Here is a 20919-nt window from a genome sequence, read left to right as displayed (position 1 = left end):
CGGCTCTGCCCCTGGAACTCTGGTCTGTTATGGGAGCGCCTGCACTGAGGATCTCTGAGTTGCCTTTGGAGACATTCTTCCGTTGTCTTGAACGGTAGCTCCTGGCTTCTGTTGAAATGGCTGAGCCACACTCATCTTCTTATCAAATGTTCCCTTGGCTACACTCTTAGTGTTCTCTTCCAAACACGTTTTATAATATAAATTGGCTGAGAGGTTTCCAAATCTTTAAATTCTGCTTCCTTTTTCCTTGATAATTCCACCCTGAAGTCATTTTTTTCTTCTCACTTTTTACAATAAGCAGCCAGGAGGAGCCAAGCATCACCTTCAACACTGTGCTTAGAAACAGCTTCAGCTAAATGTCCAGTTTCATTATTTGCAAGTTTTATCTTCCACAAGACATTAGAATATGAACACAATTCGGCCAAGTTCTTTGCCACTTGATAACACCGGATGGCCTTTCTTCCATTGGTCAATAACGAATTCCTCATTTCCATCTGAGACCTCTTCAAAATGGCCTTTACTACCATATGACCTGATTTCTACCAACATTCTGTTCGCGATGACTTGGCCGTTCTCTTAGAACATCAAAGCTTTCTCTACAGCTCTCCTCTCTTCTTTCTGAGCCCTTACTTGAATTTCCCTTAACAGTTGTTCACAGCAAAATAGGCTTTCTCTAGCATGCACATCAAAACTCTCCTGACCTCTACTCATAACCCAGTTCCAAAGCCACTTTCATAGTTCAAGGTATTTATACTGCAATAACATGTCTCAGTACCAGAATCTGCATTAGTCAGGGTTTGCCAGAGGAATAGAACCAATAGGACCACACAACCCCCACACACGAACTTGTATAACAGACTGATTCAACTGATTATGGAGGCTGAGCTGCTGAGTGGTCCCATGATCTGCTGTCTGCAGACTGGAGAACCAGGAAAGCTGGTGGTGTGATTCAGTCCAAGTTCAAAGACCTAGGGACTAAGATTGCAAGTGGTGTAAATTCCAGTCTGAGATCAAGGACTTGAGAACTAGGAATTTCAATGTCTGAGACGGGAGATAATGGATGTCCCAGGTCAAGTAGGGAGAGCAAATTGATGCTTCCTCTGCCTCTTTGTTCTATTTGGCCCTCAATGGCCTGGCTGATGCTGGTATTCTTTACTAAGTTTCTAGATTCAAATGTTAACATTTTGAGAACTACCTTCACAGACACACCCAGAAATCAGGATTTACTAGCTATCTAGGCATCCCTTAGCTCTGTCAGTGGACACATAAAATTAACCCTCATAGCTCCTGCCTCACTTCCCTTTTCTCTCATTCTTGTTTTTTGGGAGCTATACTACCAAATAAAGCACTAACGGTTAAGCTTTTGCCTCAAACCCTGTTATTTAGGGAACCCAAATAACCAGATATTTAGGTTAACACAGTAGGAGTGAGCTATAAAAAGTGCACCCTCAGAATGGGATTTTAGAGTTAAATCACCCACTGTCTAACAGCAATATGGAGCCAATGGTGGTGGTAGATAGAGTGGTACTAACCCTTTGTATGCAATGATTTCGCCCATAGTTTAATTGTGGTAGGTATATTTCTCATTTCCACCTGAGACCTCAGGTGCAAATGCCTTAAGGGTGGAATTGTCAAGGTAAGGGGAGATCAAATAGCTCTGGTGCTTAGTCAGTATGGGGACAATATTAAGTAAAGAGATCGTGATGTGGCTTCTTTTGAAGGCATTGAAAGTCTTGCCAATATAGTATATATACAGTCTTAAGGCAGTTAACTGACAATTTAAGTCATGCTCTGAGAGTCAGAGCAGCTTTATTGCAGCTCAGGGCAACTTCAGGGAAGACTTGGCTGAAAATCGGGCCCCAGATCTGATTATATAGCAGAGATTCTAAAAGAAAAGAAAAAAGGAAAAAAAAAAAAACCACCCCCACCAACAACAAAAAAACAACAACCACGGGCCCCAGAAACTGGAAATGGAGATATTTGGGTAGACAAGCTTAATAACTTTGAGCTTCTAAATTCCTCTGAGCTCTCCAGGCCGACAGAGATAGCCTCTAACCACTCGCCAAGAGCAGCAGCCTCCGCTTGCCTGGGGGAACATCCATTAACCTATCTAATCTGAAGCAGGTGCCTTTCAAGATGATTCCTGTTTTCCTCAAGATAATGCCTTGGACATCTTTCATTAGCTGCCTGGCTGAAAACCAAAGTCAGGTTTCAGCACAGCCTGAGCAGGAAAGTACAAGCTCTGCTCTGGGGGAAAAATAGCCCACATGCCAAAGGAATTGCAGGGTCTGGCCAACAGGTAGGTATTCGCGGAAACTGGGGGAACATGTGCAGGAGGAGTGTATGCTGTTCTGTTAGACTAGCAGGACAGAATTCAAAGCTGGATAGTGCGAAATTAATTAACATGGGGGTAGCTAACGATGATCCAGGATTCCTAATAACTGGAGATGGCTTCTCGATGCACAGATCTGATAATGTTCTACATCAAATGAGGTGGAGATGGTAGAACTTCCATGGCACCAAATGGAAGAAAGGGTCAGAAGTGTCAGTGAGGTGGGAATGGTAGAGAGGATTTATTAGGTATGTGCTCAGAACCCGCCACTTGGCTATGTTTCCTGGGATGGTCTGAGGGTATTTCCTTCACGGAGGATGTAGGAATGAAACAATGAGAGGAGCACTAGCACCTTTGGAGAAGTTGTACACACCAGGGTTGATAGTAGAAGATTTTGTGATGAAGTTTAGCTTCACAACATTAGTGGGGAAGATATAATTCTAGAACAGCAAATGCCAGGTGGTAGCAGTTAACAGAGGCTACTAATGTAATCATCGTAAGGACAGCCAGGCCACAGTGACAATGAAATTGCCTTTGCCTTCAGTAGGGGTGGGGGTCCTTTTTTCTGCCAAGGGCCACTTGGATATTTATAACAGTGTTCTGGGCCATATAAAATTACCAACTTAAAAATTAGCCTGCCATATTTTTCCAAATATCTAATGCCTGGATAAGGCCAGAACAAAAGTTTTTACAGGCCTTATATGACCCACAGGCTGGATGTTCCCCACCCTTGACTTACAGAGATGGCTATCTGGCGGTAGCTAATGGATCGAGGTATTAAAGGGGCAAGATGAATAAGCACGCGACAAAGGTACTGCTCCACGTGTATAATCAGAAAACTCAAAATGTTACCCGTCCAAAGTCCATGTGCCCAACACTCTGAAAGGCCAAAACTGAAAATGTCAGATGTGGGGGAGTAAAGTAAGATTTATTAATGGAGAAAACACCAACCAAGAAGATGGAAGACTTTATCCTCAAATCCATCTGAAGGAAGTACTGAGTTCAGGCTTCTTTTATATCAAGGGAAGGAGAAATGGGCAGGATAAGAAGTGATTGATGCCAGCAGGCATCTGAGAAAGATGGTGCTAGTTGATGTAAGTCTGAAGACAAGGTTCCTGCAAATCTTTGGTAAACAATGTGTGCTTTCCTTATCTCCTCGGGAGAGACACTATCTGGGAAGGGGCTGTTTCGTAAAACTCAAGCTGAAAGCAAAATTCCTCTAATGAGTAGCATGTCTATATGTAAGACTAAGCAGAAGCTGTAGCCTGAAGGTCATGGAACAGGCAGGCCTGAGCAAGATGAAGTCAGAGAGGCTGAACATTTCACTCAGTTACAATGACATTGCAAGCGAACATCTGATATCAATTGCTGCAATGGAAAACAGTGGTTCCTCATTTGGTTCCAGATCTTAAGCAGTTCATAAACTCAGATATAAGCTGCCTCACTCCAATCCATCTAAAATACATAAAATACAGACTAGATCTTGCTCTTCTCCACTTAGGAACTTTTCATAGTTCCCAAGTAAGTAATTATATTAGCAAACATTTCCATAGCACTTACTATGTGCCAGGCACTATTTTATGGGTTTTACATATATTAACTCATTTGTTTTCAAACAAAGCAAAATTATGAGGTAAGTAGTATTATTATTTCACCCTCATTTTACAGATGAATAAACCAAGGCACAGTGAGGCTAAGTATTGATAACTTGGAAAAACTGAGGATTCAAACCATGTTTTCAGGCCCCTCAATTTGGGCTTTAACCTCTTTATTACACTGTTTTTCTAAGATTCCCCACTGAATACAGAACCAAGTTAAAATTTCTTAGCACATCTTCCATCTACCTACTATATTTAATAATGTTTCTCTTTCTGTCTTTTTTTTTTCTGCCTTTGGATCTATTGCAGTTTGTGGTTTACCACAATGGACAGATTACTTATGTAATTTGCTGTTTATATTTATGACTGTATCTTACTCAGGCTTTTCTATCATTCAGGGATAACCTTCTAAATGTTTTATCGTATAACTTTTCATTCACTCATTCCAACAAAGATTTGAGTCATCCTCTATGCCAGTTGTTAGGCTGGGTTGCTAGGTCATCACAGCAAATAGGCAAATCCCCGTTGCAAGGGTCTTCCTGTTAATGAGTGGCAATTACTGTCCAGGGCTAAAGCATCACCTCTTCTACCATCCTCGGTTCTCTTTCCAGTTCCAAGCTCCATCTTGAGACTCTCTTAGCATTTTCTAACCCTCCATCACAGCACATTTCACGGAATGTCATTTTTTTTTAAATTTAAATTTTAATTGATTTCAGAGAGGAAGGGAGAGGGAAAGAGAGATGGATAGAAACATCAATGATGAGAGAGAATCATTAATGGGCTGTGTACTGCACATCCCACACTGGGGACTGAGCCCTCAACCTTCTATGTACCCTGACTGGGAATCCAACCATGACTTCCTGGTTCATAGATCGATGCTCAACACTGAGCCATGCCGGCTGGGCTCATAACATATCTTTTTCTCATGGTTAGTTGCGTGTCATCTGCTTCTTGTAGGGAATGGGTGGACTCATTTATTCATTGTATGTCACCCATGGTTGCTGAATGAAGGGATGAAGAAGTTAAAAAATAAAGTCTACATGAAATGGTGAGGTGGCAAGGGGAGAACTTATGCTTTTAAAAATATACCATATTTATATGTACATATTTGGGATGGACCAAATGATTAAAAGCTAAATTGGGAATAGAAAGAGTATTAACTTTATTATTTCTTTCTCTAATAGTTGCTTTAGATGAACAAAGACTCTTGGAAGGGCAAAAAAGAGCCCTGCAGCCTACAAAGACACTAATTATAAGGAAGAAGCAGTTTACATTATTTATAAGGAGCCTATTTACATTCCTTATCCCTGTCAGACACAATAGTTGAAGAGCTCCATCCTTTCACTACAGTGAACACAATAAAGTAAAGTGACAAGGAAAGAAAAAAGATATTCTAATAGCTGCATTTCATTACAAGAAAGATAATACCTCAAATATTTTTTAAAAAATGCTTCCAATATAAATCTAAATGGAAGAAAAACTCATTTTACCACGATGATGATTCAGAGTATAGCACCCACTTAAGTTATTCAGACAAGCTCCAAAATCTTCTGAAGGTTAAGCACTGTTAACAATATGTGCAAGGAGAAAAATGACTAAGATGCAATGTTTCATAATTCAAGTATTTGAAATTAATTAGTCACATTTCCTTTACCAGTGACTTTGAAATGTGCTTGTGCTATGACTGACTAAGGTTGTGAGAGCAACTAGGTCATGGGAGAAAAATCCCAACTTTATCTGTATTATTTTTATTTTCTTTCCTCCTCTCTGGTCACTTCCATTTAGTTTTATCTGGCAGTTTCACTTTCATCAATATAATTATAGCTAGAACTCAGTGGCAAATTATACCAGCCTTTTATCCTAACTGGACAAGTCTGTTACGTAAGAACAAGGATCAGAAGAGAAAGATTTACCAAGCTGATTGAAAAAAGAGAGAGAGATTTAAAAATACGTTTTTGTAAATGTCCCCAAAAGAAATATTTTTAGGGCTATATTTTTAAAAGTCTTGCCACTAGTACACATTAATGTCCAATAGTTAAGATTGAGTAAAATGCACTTTAATTTAGAATATAGTGATCATTAGGATATGTTTGAAATACAAATGAGTCAATATAAAGTAGCCATAATTGTTAGACACTGACATCACTCCCACAGTTATAAACCTCAAGAGACAAATAGAGGGAAGAGAATGAACCAGTTGCATGTACTTGATTTTTAAATTGCTTGTCACATATTTTTAAAATTTCAATTTGATTGATACACTTAGTGTTTTGGATATGGTCCATACAGCCTCTTCATTTTGAGCAGACTGGCATCAAAAAGCTTTGAAGTCAGAAGGCTAAGACCTGGTTGGTACCTGACTCCAGGGTTTACTCTGACTTTGGTCAAATGACTAAACCTCTGTAAACGTTGGTTTCGTCAACTATGAAAGGGAGATACTAAATAATACCTTAAGTTGTGAATCTATCCTATGGACTAAGATAATGTTTCAAATGTTTAGAACAATGCCTAGTGCATATTAATGATGATAATCATCATTATTAAGCGGTCTAAATTAAAAAAAAAAAAAAAAAGGTATATTGCCGAAGCTGGTTTGGCTCAGTGGATAGAGACCGGCCTGCCGACTGAAGGGTCCCAGGTTCAATTCCGGTCAAGGGCATGTACCTTGGTTGTGGGCACATCCCCAGTAGGGGGTGTACAATAGGCAGCTGATTAATGTTTCTAACTCTCTATCCCTCTCCCTTCCTCTCTGTAAAAAATCATATATATATATATATATATATATATATATATATATATATATATATATATGGTATAGCTTGAATCTGTAAGTTTTAAGTTTTGGTTCTCCTGTTCGTGGGCTATCTAGAACCTTCATCCTCCCCACATATCCCCGCCCCCCCCCCCCCCGCCGGCCCCCCCCAACCTTCAGGAGTATCCATTGTTTTCTGGGCCTGGCTCTTTCCTTCCTTCGCCCTCCAGGGGCCACTGTGTTTCCCCCGAAAGCGCGCTGGTTGGATGCCTGGTTGCCAGGACACCGTTGCCAGGCAACCGCGTCTGTACACTCCGGTGCTGCCGGCCAGGGTCTGGTGGACATGGCGGCGCTCGGCCGTATCTCGACGACCTCGTCCAGCTTGTCGGTGATCTCGGGGTCTCCGCCGGGACTGCCGGTGCCCCTGCCCCCCCTCTCCGAAACGGTCTCCAAGTCTCCCCTGCAGTCCAAGACCAGCTCCCAGGACTCGCTGCCCAGCTCCCCCTGCGGCGAGGACGCGCTGCCCCTCGCCGTGTTCTATGGGCCGCTGGACGCTAAAAACCCGCTCCTGGCCTCCCTGGAGAAGGAGATACAGGAGTTGCTGGGCTTCCTGAAGAGAAAGAAAGCTTTATCGACCACGGAGGAGAAGAAGCACGAGTTCAACCGGCGTGGGTGAGCGGAGGCGGGGGGACGGGGCGGGGGAGAAGGCCGCTGGGGGCGAGGCTGGGATGCCAGGGAGAGTTCAGATGGCGAGGATGCGGGTGGTCCCTGAGCTTGGACCGCCCGGGTCCCTGGATCTGTCCACAGAGTTTAAGAAGTGGAGACTTTTCCATCCTTAACTGTATCTTTGCTTCCTGCTTGGGCCAGTGTTTCTTATTCCTTGTTTCTGAGTGTCTCCTCATTGCTACTCCAAACCAGTACCTTTTAGGCTCGCTCACGGGTTTTGCAAAAGTTTCCTGGCTGTGGAGACAGTTTTGTGCAGGGAGGAAAAGGAGTAACTTTGAGATCGTTGACTGTTCTTGAAAAAGTTCCTGAGGCCATGAGGCATGCCATTGTGTGAACATGCGCTTTTAATTCCATTTTTATAGTCTGCTTAGGACCACAGTGACCTTTTCTTGATTTTTGCGACTCATTCGGCACATCTGTTTGCCGTTTGGAGGTTTCTATCACTATGTTATTATCTAAACTGCAAACTACCTTTTCTGTTTACGGTACTGTCTTTTTCCTCCCAGTCAAAATACAGTGCAAACTGCACAGTTATAAACCTAGACACATGGCAAAGAACACCAGAATAGTGAATCGTTTCAACTGATATTTCTATCTGTGCATTTAAAATAAAGAAGTAGATGCCGAAGCCGGTTTGGCTCAGTAGTAGAGCATTGGTCTGCGGACTGAAAGGTCCCAGGTTTGATTCTGGTCAAGGGCATGTACCTTGGTTGCGGGCACATCCTTGGTAGGCGGTATGCAAGAGGCAGCTGGTCGCTGTTTCTCTCTCATCGACGTTTCTAGCTCTATATCTCTCTCCCTTCCTCTCTGTTAAAAATCAATAAAATATATTAAAAAAATAAGATTATCAAACAATAAAAAATAAATAAAATAAAGAAGTAGATTTAAATTATGTTTATTCTTCTTTCATGTCTTTAACTATTTATTGAGCACCTACTATATACATCAGGTACTGTACTAGGAAAACATCAAATTAGCAAAATACATAAATATTTGTACCCTCACGAAACACATTATTTTTTGTGACTACAGATGGCTACTAAACACATATGTAAGGAAATTATTTCACAAGGAGGTAGTGGTGGGGAGAAAATTAGAGCAGGTAGTGGGCATTGGGGGGTGGGCACGGATATGGGATGAGTGTTGAGATTTAAAATTGGGCGATAGAGCCCTAAAATTGGGTAATAGAGCCCCACTGGTTTAGCTCAGTGGATAGAACATCGACCTGCGGACTATAGGATCCCAGGTTCGATTCCGGTCAAGAGCATGTACCTTGGTTGGGGGCACATCCCCAGTGGGGGGGGCGGTGCAGGAGGCAGCTGATCGGTGTCTCTCTCTGATTGATGTTTCTAATTCTCTATCTCTCCCTTCCTCTCTGTAAAAAATCAATAAAATATATTTTAAAATTGGGTGACAGGGGGGATGGTCAGGGAAGGTTAGGAAAAGTGGCCCTTGAGAAAGATGAGCAGAGATGGTAGCAAATGTTGAGAATTTCTGTAGAAAGGACTTGCCAAGCAGGAAGACTGGCAAATGTGAATGTCCCCGGATTAGACCGTGACTGTGGGAAGAACTGGTTTCTGGCAGGAGCGAGGGAAATCGTGATTTTAGTATTTAGATATATTCAGATTGAGATGCGATTCAACATTCAGGCAGAGCCATTATGTAGATACTTGAACATTTGGATCTGCAGGTTAGAGAAGATATACAGTTGAGATTTGTCAGCATATGGATGATATTTAAATGGTGGTGCTTAATGGAATAGTTGAGGGAGGGAGTGGATAGAAAAGAGGAGAGTCCAAGGACTGACCCCTGGGGTACTTGAACATTGACCATGGTGGGAGGGGAGGATAAAAAAAAAAATTGGCAGAGATTTAAAAGAGTAACCAAGGAAGTCAGAAAAAATAGTAAGTGTGTGATGTATTGGAAACCAGGTAAAGAAAATGTCCCAATGCCCTAACGGTTTGGCTTAGTGGATAGAGGGTCAGGATAGAGCATGGGCCTGCAGCCTGAAGGGTCCCAGGTTCGATTCCAGTCAATGAACCTTGGTTTGTGGGCGCATCCCTGGTAGGGGGTGTTGCAGTGTTGCAGGAGGCAGCTGGTGGATGTTTCCCTCTCATCGATGTTTCTAATTCTCTATCCCTCTCCCTTCCTCTCTGTAAAAAAATCAATAAGATATATATTTTTTTAAAAAGAAAGTGTCCCAAGGAGGATGCGGTGATTGATCAACTGTGGCAAATCCCGATGATGGGCCAAGGAATATGAGAACCAAGAATTAGCCAAGGAGAGCACATTACACACCTAAGCTATATGTATTTGTATTTAAAATATTTCCGTGTTTGTGCCTTAGCTAGCACTTTATCTTTCCATCTCCACTGCCAAAATTCCAGTTCAAACCACCACCATCTTGGATTTTCCCTGCAGCTATTCGATGCTCAGACATATCCTTCACATAGCAGTCAGGGCAACCTTTATGAAAAAAAAAAATTACTCACTCCGATATTTAAAGACTTCTGATTGCCTTTCCTTGCTTTTTAGAATAAAATTGAGACTTCTGATTTCCCCAGAGTCTGAGGATCTGGCCTTGCCTGCCTCTCTCATCTCAGCTCATCCTCACTTGTCTCAGGGCTCTCCAGGGACACAGATTCGACTGTTTCTCACCCTGGGGAGTTAGTACTGGCTGCCGCCTTTGTCTGAAATATTCTTGTTTTAGCTTTTCAAATAGTTGGTTTCTTCTCTTCCTTTAGGTCTTAGCTCAGTTGTTAACCTCCGTAGAGTGGCCTTTCATACCTAATTCAGGTTTGTCAATCAGTTTCCATTGTTTATTTTTGTTGTGGGCTGTCTGTCTCCAGCATTAGAATGTAAACTCCCTGTGACTTTTGAGTGATGTGTCTCTTTTTCACTGCTCTATCTCCAGCGACCATCCTGGACATAGTAAACATTCAATGCATATTTGCTTTTGAAAGAATTCAAGGGTTATTATCCTTGCATTTTAATAATCGTTAGAGTTATATATGGGAAAGTAGACCTGGATCAGTCAGTAAATACAGGACCTGCCCCATCTTTAAACAGACAATTATTAGAGGGTCACACATGTTAAGGATTGACATGGACCTTAGCAATCTAACCTCTCCTACAAATTAGGTATTTATTTTTTCATACAACAGTTTTAATTGAGTGTCTGTTATGTGCCAGGCACTGCCCCCTAGTCATGAGGTGTACAGTGGTAAACAAAATAGATATGGGAATCTGTGCTCCTGGAGCTTGCAGTCTGGAGAGGGATATAGGCTTCCAATGAGTCATTAAGTCAACACAGAAACAGCAAGTGCCACGCAGGGAGAAGTTACTGAGCACTTACCTGTGCCAGGCATTGTACGAGGTGCTGGGGATACTGCAGTGAACCAGACAAAAATCCTCGCCCTCTTGGTGCTTCTATTCTAGAGGAGGAAATAGAGAATAAACATGTTAAACAAGTCTATTTTATGGTGACCTAGAAAGTGATACATGGCTGAGGAGGAAAATGAAAGAGCGGAAGGGTTACGGGATGGGAGACAGGAGGTTGTCATTTTCAATAAGGTGGTAGGAATAGAGGCTTGAGCAGAGGCTTCAAAAGAACACAGCAGGGACATTTCAAATGAATGGTGAGGGCAGTGACATTAAGCTGAGATTAGAAGCATGGCTGGCAGTTGACCAGGCAAGGAGAGAGGATAAATAGAGAGAACCAAGCATGTGGGAAGATCTTGGCAGGAGAGAGGGACTTTGGAGGGATGGACAGAAGCTCATGGGGCATAGCTTGCTGAGTGTAGGTACAGTGGCATGAGGTGAGATCAGAGGAGTAGATAGGGCTCTGGGAGGGTTGAGAGGCCATTTATAGAGTTTGTGTTTATTCCGAGTGCAATGAGAAGCCATTGGATAGTTTTGGGCAAGGTATTAACCTCATGTGATTTTGTTTTAAAATATTATTTTGGTGGTCTTGTTCAAATGAAGCAAGAATGACAAGGTGGAGTCCAGTTAGGAATACAGGAGGTAGGATTTGCTTTTCTAAAATATTTGACAGATGGTTATTTTTTTACAATCAACATTTGTTTCCTTTTGTAACTGTAAGTCCTCCCATAGCATAAAAATTCATAGTCTTCAAAATGTAGATTTTGATCAGACCAACAATGTCATTAGATTTAGAGTCTGATAAATTTTTAAAAGGTATGCTTTTGTTATAAACACATAAGTTTTAGATATTTGGTGTATATAATTGTGCATTTCTATTTTAGAAAATCCTAAATATTCAGCAGCAGCTATAAATCAGCAATCCAAACTATATTAACATTCTTTTCTTAAATGATGTATAGTCTGTGCTATATTTTCCATGTTTAATCATTATATAAGCCATTCCCAATGATCAGTCTTGACTTGATCTTAGGGTTCAATGAAAAAAAAGAAAAAGTTCTTTTATTATATAACCTTGATTGAATTAACAAAGCTGGTATTTTTCTTTTATGAGTAAGAAACCTAGTCATCATTATGTCACCCATAAGGTTTGGAAGAATTATCTCTTTCATCTACATAATTTATGGGTTGGAGGGATTGAGCAAAAAAAGAAAAAGAGAGAATCATGGACATGCACAGCAGTGGGGTGATTGCGGGCAGGTGGGGGTGGGTGGGTGGGTGGAGGTGAAAGGGCAGAGAGGGGATAAATGGTAATGAGAAAAATAAAATAGAAATTTAAAAAGAATTCTAGCAAGATGGTGATTTTTTTTGATTTCTTATATTTATTCTACTATTGCAGCATTTCATGAAGCATCAAATGAAACAGAAAAAGGTAAAACAAACAAAACTCAAAAAGCTTCTACTTTTTAAAACTCCTATGGGCTGTATTTGCCACATTATTTGTTTGGCATTGTTATTTACTATTTGTTTCATGTGTATATTTTTTAGCCGCTAATATTATTACTCACACCAGGAAGGCAGGGGTACCTTAGGTCCCTACTTCCCTTGTCACTCAATCAATATCATTTCATTACCTTAACAAATTAATTGACATTTCTGTTTAGGTTGTATTATTAATATCCCAACAGGTATATCAAAGTACTAACCATTTTCAGTCCTTGAATTTATTTTTTTTAATTTATTTTATTTTTTAATTTTTTTTATTTTTACAGAGAGGAAGAGAGAGAGATAGAGAGTTAGAAACATCGATGAGAGAGAATCATCGATCAGCTGCCTCTTGCACACCCCCTACTGGGGATGTGCCTGCAATCAAGGTACATGCCCTTGACCGGAATCGAACTTGGGACCTTTCAGTCTGCAGGCCAACGCTCTATCCACTGAGCCAAACCGGTTTCGGCCAGTCCTTGACTTTAGATTCCTGTCTGTATAAGTTATTTTGGGCTTCCGTACAAATACTATACATTATCTGTCTTAAAAAGCAGAACTGTATTTCTCACAGTTCTGGAGGCTAGATTTCCCAGATCAAGGTTTAGAAGGGTCAGTTTCTGGTGAGAGTTCTCTTTCTGGCTTACAGATACCTACTTTGTACTCATATAACCTTTCCTCTGAGGAAGTACAGAGAGAAGGAAGAAGTAGAAAGGGAGAGAAAGAGGAAGGCAGGGAGAGAGGGAAGGAAGAAGAGAAAGAGAACTAGAGTAAGCTCAAGTGCTTTCTGGTGTCTCTTCTTAGAAGAGCATTAATCCATAACACCATCCTTATCTGGAAATGTATGATGGGATTGGACAACTGTCAAGGGAAATTTGCATTATTCCTAGAGGCATTTATAATGACTGAGAGAGTGAGGAGTAATTGTTAGCTCAGCAAATGAACAAAATAAGCAGTGATCTGCTACTCCTTGAAACTTTGATTAGAAACTATGTTGAGAATACTGTATGCTTTGTTTTTGTTTTGCTTGGTGGAATGAAGCATCACCCTAAATGGACTGATTAGGTATTTGAATTCTTAGACTGTTTATAAAAAAGAATAAAATAAAACCAAAAACTTTTTTTTCCTATTCATTCAGCCATTAATGCATTGTTTCAACAAAAGATTTATTGTGGCCGAAACCGGTTTGGCTCAATGGATAGAGCGTTGGCTTGGGGACTGAGAGGTCCCGGGTTCGATTCCGGTCAAGGGCATGTACCTTGGTTGCGGGCATATCCCCAGTGGGGGGTGTGCAAGAGGCAGCTGATCGATGACTCTCTCATCGATGTTTCCAGCTCTCTAACTCTCTCCCTTCCTCTCTGTACAAAATCAATAAAAATATATTTTAAAAAAATAAAACTCATACAAAATAATATGAGTTAAAAAAAAAGATTTATTGTGTACTTACATATACTATATTCACTACTCTTGGAGCTTGGCAATACATAATAAAGTTGAAGTCCTTGGAAGGCTCAGTTAAATATGTACTATTGGGTCTAGTAATAATTAATGTCGTTTTAAACATTCGTTTAAAATCTTGCTTGGCGTTGACTTGTATTGACATAACATTCAAACATGTGGTATCTACAGAACATGTGAAGTGCAATTAACAAGTTTTGCTTGAAAAAGTTTGTGTTTGGTTTGGTTTTTGTTGCAAAACTAGGGCTAAGAAGATGGCGGATAAAGAGCATATTCGGCACTGCATGCTTTACGAGTTCCAATTAGGAAGAAAAGCAAGTGAGGCTGCAAAAAACATCTGAAGTGCTCTTGGTCAAGATGCAGTTAGCGCCAGAAAATGCCAGCGTTGGTTTGAGAAATTTCGCGAGGAAAATTTTTCGTTAGATGACAAGAGTGGTCGAGGCCGTGTGTCCAATTTTGATCAAGAAGCTCTTCAAGCTCTTTTGGTGCAAAATCCTCAAATTACCCAACAAGAGCTTGCGACAACTTTAAATTGTTCACAAAAAACAATTTCCAATCAATTGCGTGCACTTGGCAAAGTCCAAAAGTTTGGAAAATGGGTTCCTCATGAGTTGACCGACAACAACCGTAATCAGAGTCACAATTTGCAGTTCGCTCCTCTCTCGTCAAAACCGTTTGCTGTTTTTAGAGCAAATTGTTACCAGAGATGAACAATGGGTGCTGTATGTTAATTTGAAAAGGCGGCCTCAATGGTTGGACAAAAATGAGGCTCCACAGCCCACGCCAAAACCTGACTTGCATGCGAAAAAAGTGATGTTGTGTGTTTGGTGGAATTTTAAAGGAATTCTTCATTATGAACTTTTACCATCTAACCAAACCATTAGAAGTGCAGTGTATAGTGCCCAATTGGAAAGGTTAGCCCAAGCTTTAAGAGAAAAGGAACCCGCGCTGATTAATCGGAAGGGCGTAATTCTTCACCACGATAACACACAACTGCATACTGCAAGAATCACTGCTGAAAAACTGCGCCAGTTGGAATGGGAAGTTCTCCCTCAACCTGCATATTCTCCTGATATTGCCCCTTCCGATTACCATTTGTTTCATTCTTTGCAAAACTTTCTTCTTGGAAAAAAATTTAATAATGAAGAATGCCTCAAAAATGCATTGACCGAATTTTTTGCATCAAAATCACAAGAATTTTACAACAGAAGGATTAAGATGCTTTCTGAGCGTTGGGCACAAGTAGTAGAAAACAACGGCAACTATATTGTTGATTAAATTTTGTTGTATTGTTTAAATAAATTCGATTTTAAAAAGTATTAGAAAACGACATTAATTATTACTAGACCTAATAGTTAAGAGTATGAACACACTAAGCCTCAGTTTTATAAACTGTATATTTGGGTTATTAATATTACCCATCTTAGGCTTGTTGTGAAAATGCAATGGAACAAAAAAAAGCATATTAGCTAAAGATTCAGAATAGCTAACATAATATTGAAAACAAAGTTGGAGGACTGACAATTGCTGACTTTAATCAAGACTTACTATAAAACTGCCGAAACCGGTTTGGCTCAGTGGATGGAGCATCGGACTGTGGACTGAAAGGTCCCGGGTTCGATTCCAGTCGAGGGCATGTACCTTGGTTGTGGGCACATCCCCAGTGGGGGGTGGGGGGGGCGGTGTGTGTGTGTGTGTGCAGGAGGCAGCTGGTCGATGTTTCTCTCTCATTGATGTTTCTAACTCTCTATCCCTCTCAATTCCTCTCTGTGTAAAATCAATAATAATAATAATAATAATAAAAGACTTACTATAAAACTACATTAATTGAGTGTGGTGTTGCTAAAAGTGAACAAGTAAAAGGAACAGAGCAGAGAGCCCAGAGATAGGCACACATAAATATAGTCAACCAACCTTTGAGAAAGGAGCGAAGGCAATGCAATGGCGTAGAGATACTCACTTCAACAAATGGTACTAGAACAACTGGATATCCACCTGTAAAAAAAAAAAAAAAAAAAAAAAAGTGAATTTAGACAGAGACCTTATACTATTCCCAGAAATTAACTCGAAGTGGCATGATCCATGAAAGAAAGAATTCATAAGCTAGACTTCATTACAATGAAAAATTTATGCTTTGTAAAAGTCACTGTCGAAAGCAGCCTTAAATTGGGAGAAAAAATTTGTAAAAGATATATCTGATAAAGGACTATTATCAAACTATATTAGCACAAAGAACTTTTAATACTGAATAGTAAGAAAAAACAACCTGATTAAAAGAGTGGGCCAAAAACCTTAGCAGACCAGAGAAAATATACAAATGGCAAATAAACCTAAAAAGAGATTCTTCACATTATATATCATCTGGGAGATGCAAATTAAAATAATAATGCGGCACTACGCGTTTATTAGAATGGCTACAATCTGGAAAACTGACAACAACAAACACTGTTGAGGATATGGAGAAACAGGATCTCTCATTGCTGGCAAGTACAGCCACTTTGGAAGATAGTTTGATGTTTTTTTTGTTTTTTTACAAAATTAAATATATTCTGGTAAACTGTTCTCTTTGGTATTTGCTAGGAGTTGAAAACTTATGTTTATATATAAGTCTGTACATGGATGTTTATAGCAGCTTTATTCAAATGGACAAACTTGAGAGCAAATAAGATGTCTGTCAGTAAGTGAAAGGATAAATACACTGTGGTACATCCAGACAATGGAATATTATTCAGTGCTAAAAGGAAATGTGCTATCAAGCCATGAAAAAACATGGGGGAATCTTAAATGCACATTATTTAGTGGAAGAAGCTAGTCTGAAAAGGCTATAAACTGTATGATTTCAACTGTATGACAATATGATAAAGGCAAAACTATGGAGAGTATAAAAAGATGAATGGTTATCTGGAGTTGAGGGCAGGGAGGAATGAATATTCAGAGCACAGAGGATTTTTAGGGCAGTGAATAGTAATATCATACGTTTGTCAAAACTCATAGAATGTATAACACCAAGAGTAAACCCGAATGTAAGCTCTGAACACTGGACGGACGATAATGATGTGTCAATGTAGGTTCATCAGTTGTAACTATTGTACCACTCTGGTGGGGGTTGTGGATAATGGGGGAGGCTGTGCATGTGTGGGGGCAGGAGGTATATAGGGAATCGCTATACCTTTTCTCAATTTTTCTGTGAACCTAAAAATATCTATTTTATAAAAATGCATATAAGGAGCTCCCATTAGTGCTTTACATAAAAGCAATAATTTTAGCTATAGTTATAATCTATCTATATATAAATGCCTAATATGCAAAGTATCCTCTCAGGAGTTTTGACCAACTGGGAGTTCAATCACTTGCTATGATGTTCACTGGCCACCAGGGGGCAGCATAGAAGAAAGGAAGGCCCTGGCTGGCAGCTGGCAGCTGCTAGGGACCCTACCCAGGCATGGATTTTGTGCACTGGGCCTCTAGTTTATTAGTAATTAGACATTAACAAAAAGGCACATTGGAAAGACTTAGCACCAGGTAAGTTTTTAAGGATTGCTTGCTAATTAATCGAATTTTCCTACTGTAATGATATAATTTTATTTTATGATTCTTACAGTGCCATCTCTTTGTTTAATATCTGGACCAAATATGCACCCCGGCTACCCGCTGCCTATTACAACGAAAAGCTTCTGAAGGTTGGAGATAGCCTCTGCGAAATGAAAGTAAGTGCCTCCGCAGTAAAAAGAGCCTACATGACACTCATTTGGCTAATTATATCGTATTTGGTTGATACCATACCTATTTTACATGATTTGATTATTATTGCTATTTAGAAAAGAATAAATGAATTCTGCATTTTAATGGGACACAGTAACCAAAAAAGTGGTTTTTTTTTTTTAATTTTGTAGTTGAGATTTTTCAGAGGTGAGACATTTGTGAACAGAAAGACAGCTGCCTGGGGATGGCTAGGAGCATAGGCCCTAGCTCACAGAGGGTGTGGTAGGCGCCCAACAGGAAATGCTGAGTCATCATGTTCCTTTGGTATACAAAGGAGCCCAGACACCACTTCCTGTTATTTTTCACAGGGTTGGCCTTACCCAGCAGACAACTCTCATGGCTTTTGGTCTTGCTGCTGTGTTGCCTGTGTCCCAGTGGCTGTTTTAATGACTTTCAATTCCTTGTTAATGTTCTGCGGAATGTACATATAGCAGTCATTCCATACATGCCCTCTTTCTTGCTCAGCATGGTATTCCAAATGGAGTTTGCTCCTATTTCTAGTTCCACATCAATGCCCGGGTCTTAGATTGTTGTGGACTCATGGACTTGCTAAGACTACACACACACCATCGCTGACTTTTCAGTGAATGATAATGTAAGCTTTCTCTTCAGTTCTGGCATAGGCCCCAATTACTCCAAGTTAAATATGAGTTTTTGGCTCATCTAGGACCCTTGGACCAAGATTTATTTTATCCAACGTGACTGTAGGCCAGACATTGGCCGAATATAGTGTCTTTCTCAATCTTTAATTTCACAGCATCATTTTCTTCCTACATTTCTATTTTTCTGGACTTGAATCCTTTGGTTTAGGAGGGAAGTTTATCAAATAGAGGATAAGATGAAAAAGAGCTTTCATAATGAAGAACTAAGATCTATTTTCTGCTGTCAAAATGAGAGAATCACCTTAGCTCCATGCAACTGGACCATGGTTCTTAGAAACTTGAACATACAGTTTGGAAAACTATAGGAAAAATAAAATGATGAGTTCCCACTTGTAAGCTGTATTTATGTGAAGTGGAATAACAGTTTTGACAAGAATTAGAAGAGTGTTTCCCCCCCCCCCCCATTTTTTATGCTTCTCCTCAATAGAAGGAGCTGGTGATATACAGCACAGTTTGGGGGTTGTTTGAGGAATATCCAGGTGGGTGAATAGTATATTGGTGGAGGGAGGAGGAAGAAGCATGTGAGAAGTTGATAAAACAAGTGGGTGATGAGTAGTGACTAAGGAGTCAGAATATTTCAGAGAGGTGTATATATAGATATCTTAAAATTTGGTTGAAGGAAACAAATGAAATGTTTTAAATACTTTTCACTGATGGGAAAGTGGACTGATAAAGAAGATATTTGTGATCCTGAAAATGAACTTGACTTGTTACTTTGGTTTTAGAATTTCTTTATTTTAGTTGCAGTAAAGATCATTTTGTTAGAATACTCTTGTTTGGAACATAGATTCGAGTTCATTATAGGAATCAAGTTAGAACAGAAAAGAACCAGAATTAATTAGTGACCAGTAACAAACAAGTCCATAGAAATAGAAACAAAACAGCATTTGATTGTGGATGCCTCCCAAGGGGCTAGGTAATTTGAAAGGCAATTGTTTGTCCTGGACACATAGTTACAGGAGAGGAAGCTGAGTAAGGGTTGCAATAGACACATACTTCAGAGCCCTACTCACACCCACTTCTCTGAAACTCTCCAGATCAACTGTGCCTTGGGGGCTACTGAAATAAGGCATATGACTTTATAATGGGAATATAAGCATGACTTAGAACTAACAGAATCGTAACTAACAATAGCTCAGACTTTGTTGGCTTGACCCGATGCAGTTTCTGAGACTGTTGAAAGATCAAAGAGAGATTTAGCCAGCTCATGTGTGTTTTTCTTTTCTTCTTCTCTTTCCCCTCCCTTTGCTTTCTCTCACCTGTCCTTCCTCTCCCCTTCTCCCTCCCCTCCTTCCTTCTCTTTATCTCCCCTCCCTCCCTTCCTCCTTCCCTCCCTCCCTCCCTCCCTCCCTCTCTCCCTCCATCCCTCCCTCCTTCTTTTCCTCTCTCCCTTCCTTCCTTCTCTGTTTCTCTTGCCATTCTCTTCCTCATTCCCTTTTTTTCTTCCTCATTCTCTCTTTCTCTTCCCCTCCCCATCTTTGTATTTCCTTCTTTGTTTAGAGCTTGGGAAGTATCAGAGAAGCAAGACTAGTAACACAACTCATCTCCCTCTCTGACTGAGGAGGTAGATTACCATCAAGATGATATTGAATTTGGGGATATTCTCATCTTTAAGGTTATAATAGTCTTATCTCGCAATAGGAGAATTAAATGAAATAATACACATGAATAGGAGAATTAAACAAAATAATACACAATATCTATCACATAATGTGTGTTTGGAAATGATAATGGTAGTAATAGTGTAATGGTGATAGTAATAGTGGTAATAATCAAGATTGCTATTATTTACAATAATATAAGTAGTACCTAGTGTTAATAATTTAATAATTAATGTAATTTTAATATTTGTAAGACATTTAATAAGAAAAATGGTATTTTGAAATTTTCATCAAGTGTTCTTTTTATTTTAGGAGTATAAATTGGCCCTTTTACAGTGCTATGGAAGATACCTTCAGCAGTTCAGTATCAGCTTTGATGAGAGCATAGCAGATATACAACAATTCAAAACTGTCTTTTTTCCAAACGGCGTTGAAGACCAAACTGCTGCAAATACAGTAAGATGAAAGCAGCTAAAATAGCTATAAGTTATGATTAGCTATGCAATATATCCTCTTGTTGACAGCTTCTAAATGTCTTTCCTGTGTTTAGCATAGCATTTACTTGTGTGCTACAAGTTGCTTAATAAATGTTTTCAGTGCTAGATAGGAAGGGACACTTATTAGACTTTGCGAAGATGCTTTGGAGATCACGTCACTCTAATCACTCATTCATCCAGCAGACAGTTGTCATTACAATAACGAATATTTGCAGGGTACTTTCATTTTAAAAACTTAAAACATCTGATCCTCACATTAACTGTGTGAGTTAGATACTATTATTATTTTTATTTTACAAAAGAGAAAAATAAAGCTAAGCACAGAGTCTAACTATTGGCTCTGGAGATGAAACACAGATCTTCTGATATAATATTTTATGCTTTATTTCTGGTATACCAGTGTTATGTTAATTGTTACCATTGATTCACTGGTTGAAGAGTTACCATGTGCTAGGCTCTCCTACATGCAGTATATGAATTGTCATCTTTTAGCCTCATTATAGTCTCAAAAGGAGGGTTACTATTATGCCTTTCTTACAGATGAGGCTTCTTAGAGACTAAGAAACCAGTCCACTTAAAGCAATGGACAGGGTTGGTTTTTGAACCCTAATGAATTATTAAGCTGTTATTCCAAACTTGATCTTTCAAAGCCTTGGAAACATATG

General features: G+C 39.7%; 1 protein-coding gene and 1 long non-coding RNA gene across 2 annotated transcripts in view; both read left to right on the top strand.

Moving 5' to 3' along the window:
- Window positions 1-6944: 6944 nt before the first annotated feature.
- Window positions 6945-20919, top strand: part of CFAP54 (cilia and flagella associated protein 54) — a 243255-nt gene continuing 229280 nt past the window's right edge. Inside the window, exons 1-3 of the mRNA XM_045587640.1 lie at window positions 6945-7354; window positions 17334-17439; window positions 20070-20213. Of these exons, the coding sequence (XP_045443596.1) occupies window positions 7026-7354; window positions 17334-17439; window positions 20070-20213 (579 nt within the window). The 5' untranslated portion in view covers window positions 6945-7025. The remainder of the gene's footprint in view (window positions 7355-17333; window positions 17440-20069; window positions 20214-20919) is intronic.
- On the top strand, window positions 7643-11549 carry LOC123653128. Its single transcript, XR_006742766.1, has 3 exons — window positions 7643-7653; window positions 8844-8853; window positions 11406-11549. It is a non-coding gene; the product is annotated as an uncharacterized LOC123653128 (long non-coding RNA).

This window comes from Pipistrellus kuhlii, unplaced genomic scaffold (genome assembly GCF_014108245.1).
Source record: "Pipistrellus kuhlii isolate mPipKuh1 unplaced genomic scaffold, mPipKuh1.p scaffold_m20_p_3, whole genome shotgun sequence".
Classification (NCBI taxonomy): domain Eukaryota; kingdom Metazoa; phylum Chordata; class Mammalia; order Chiroptera; family Vespertilionidae; genus Pipistrellus; species Pipistrellus kuhlii.
Note: the sequence above shows the minus strand (reverse complement) of the source record. Positions and strands in the feature narration are given on the sequence as shown.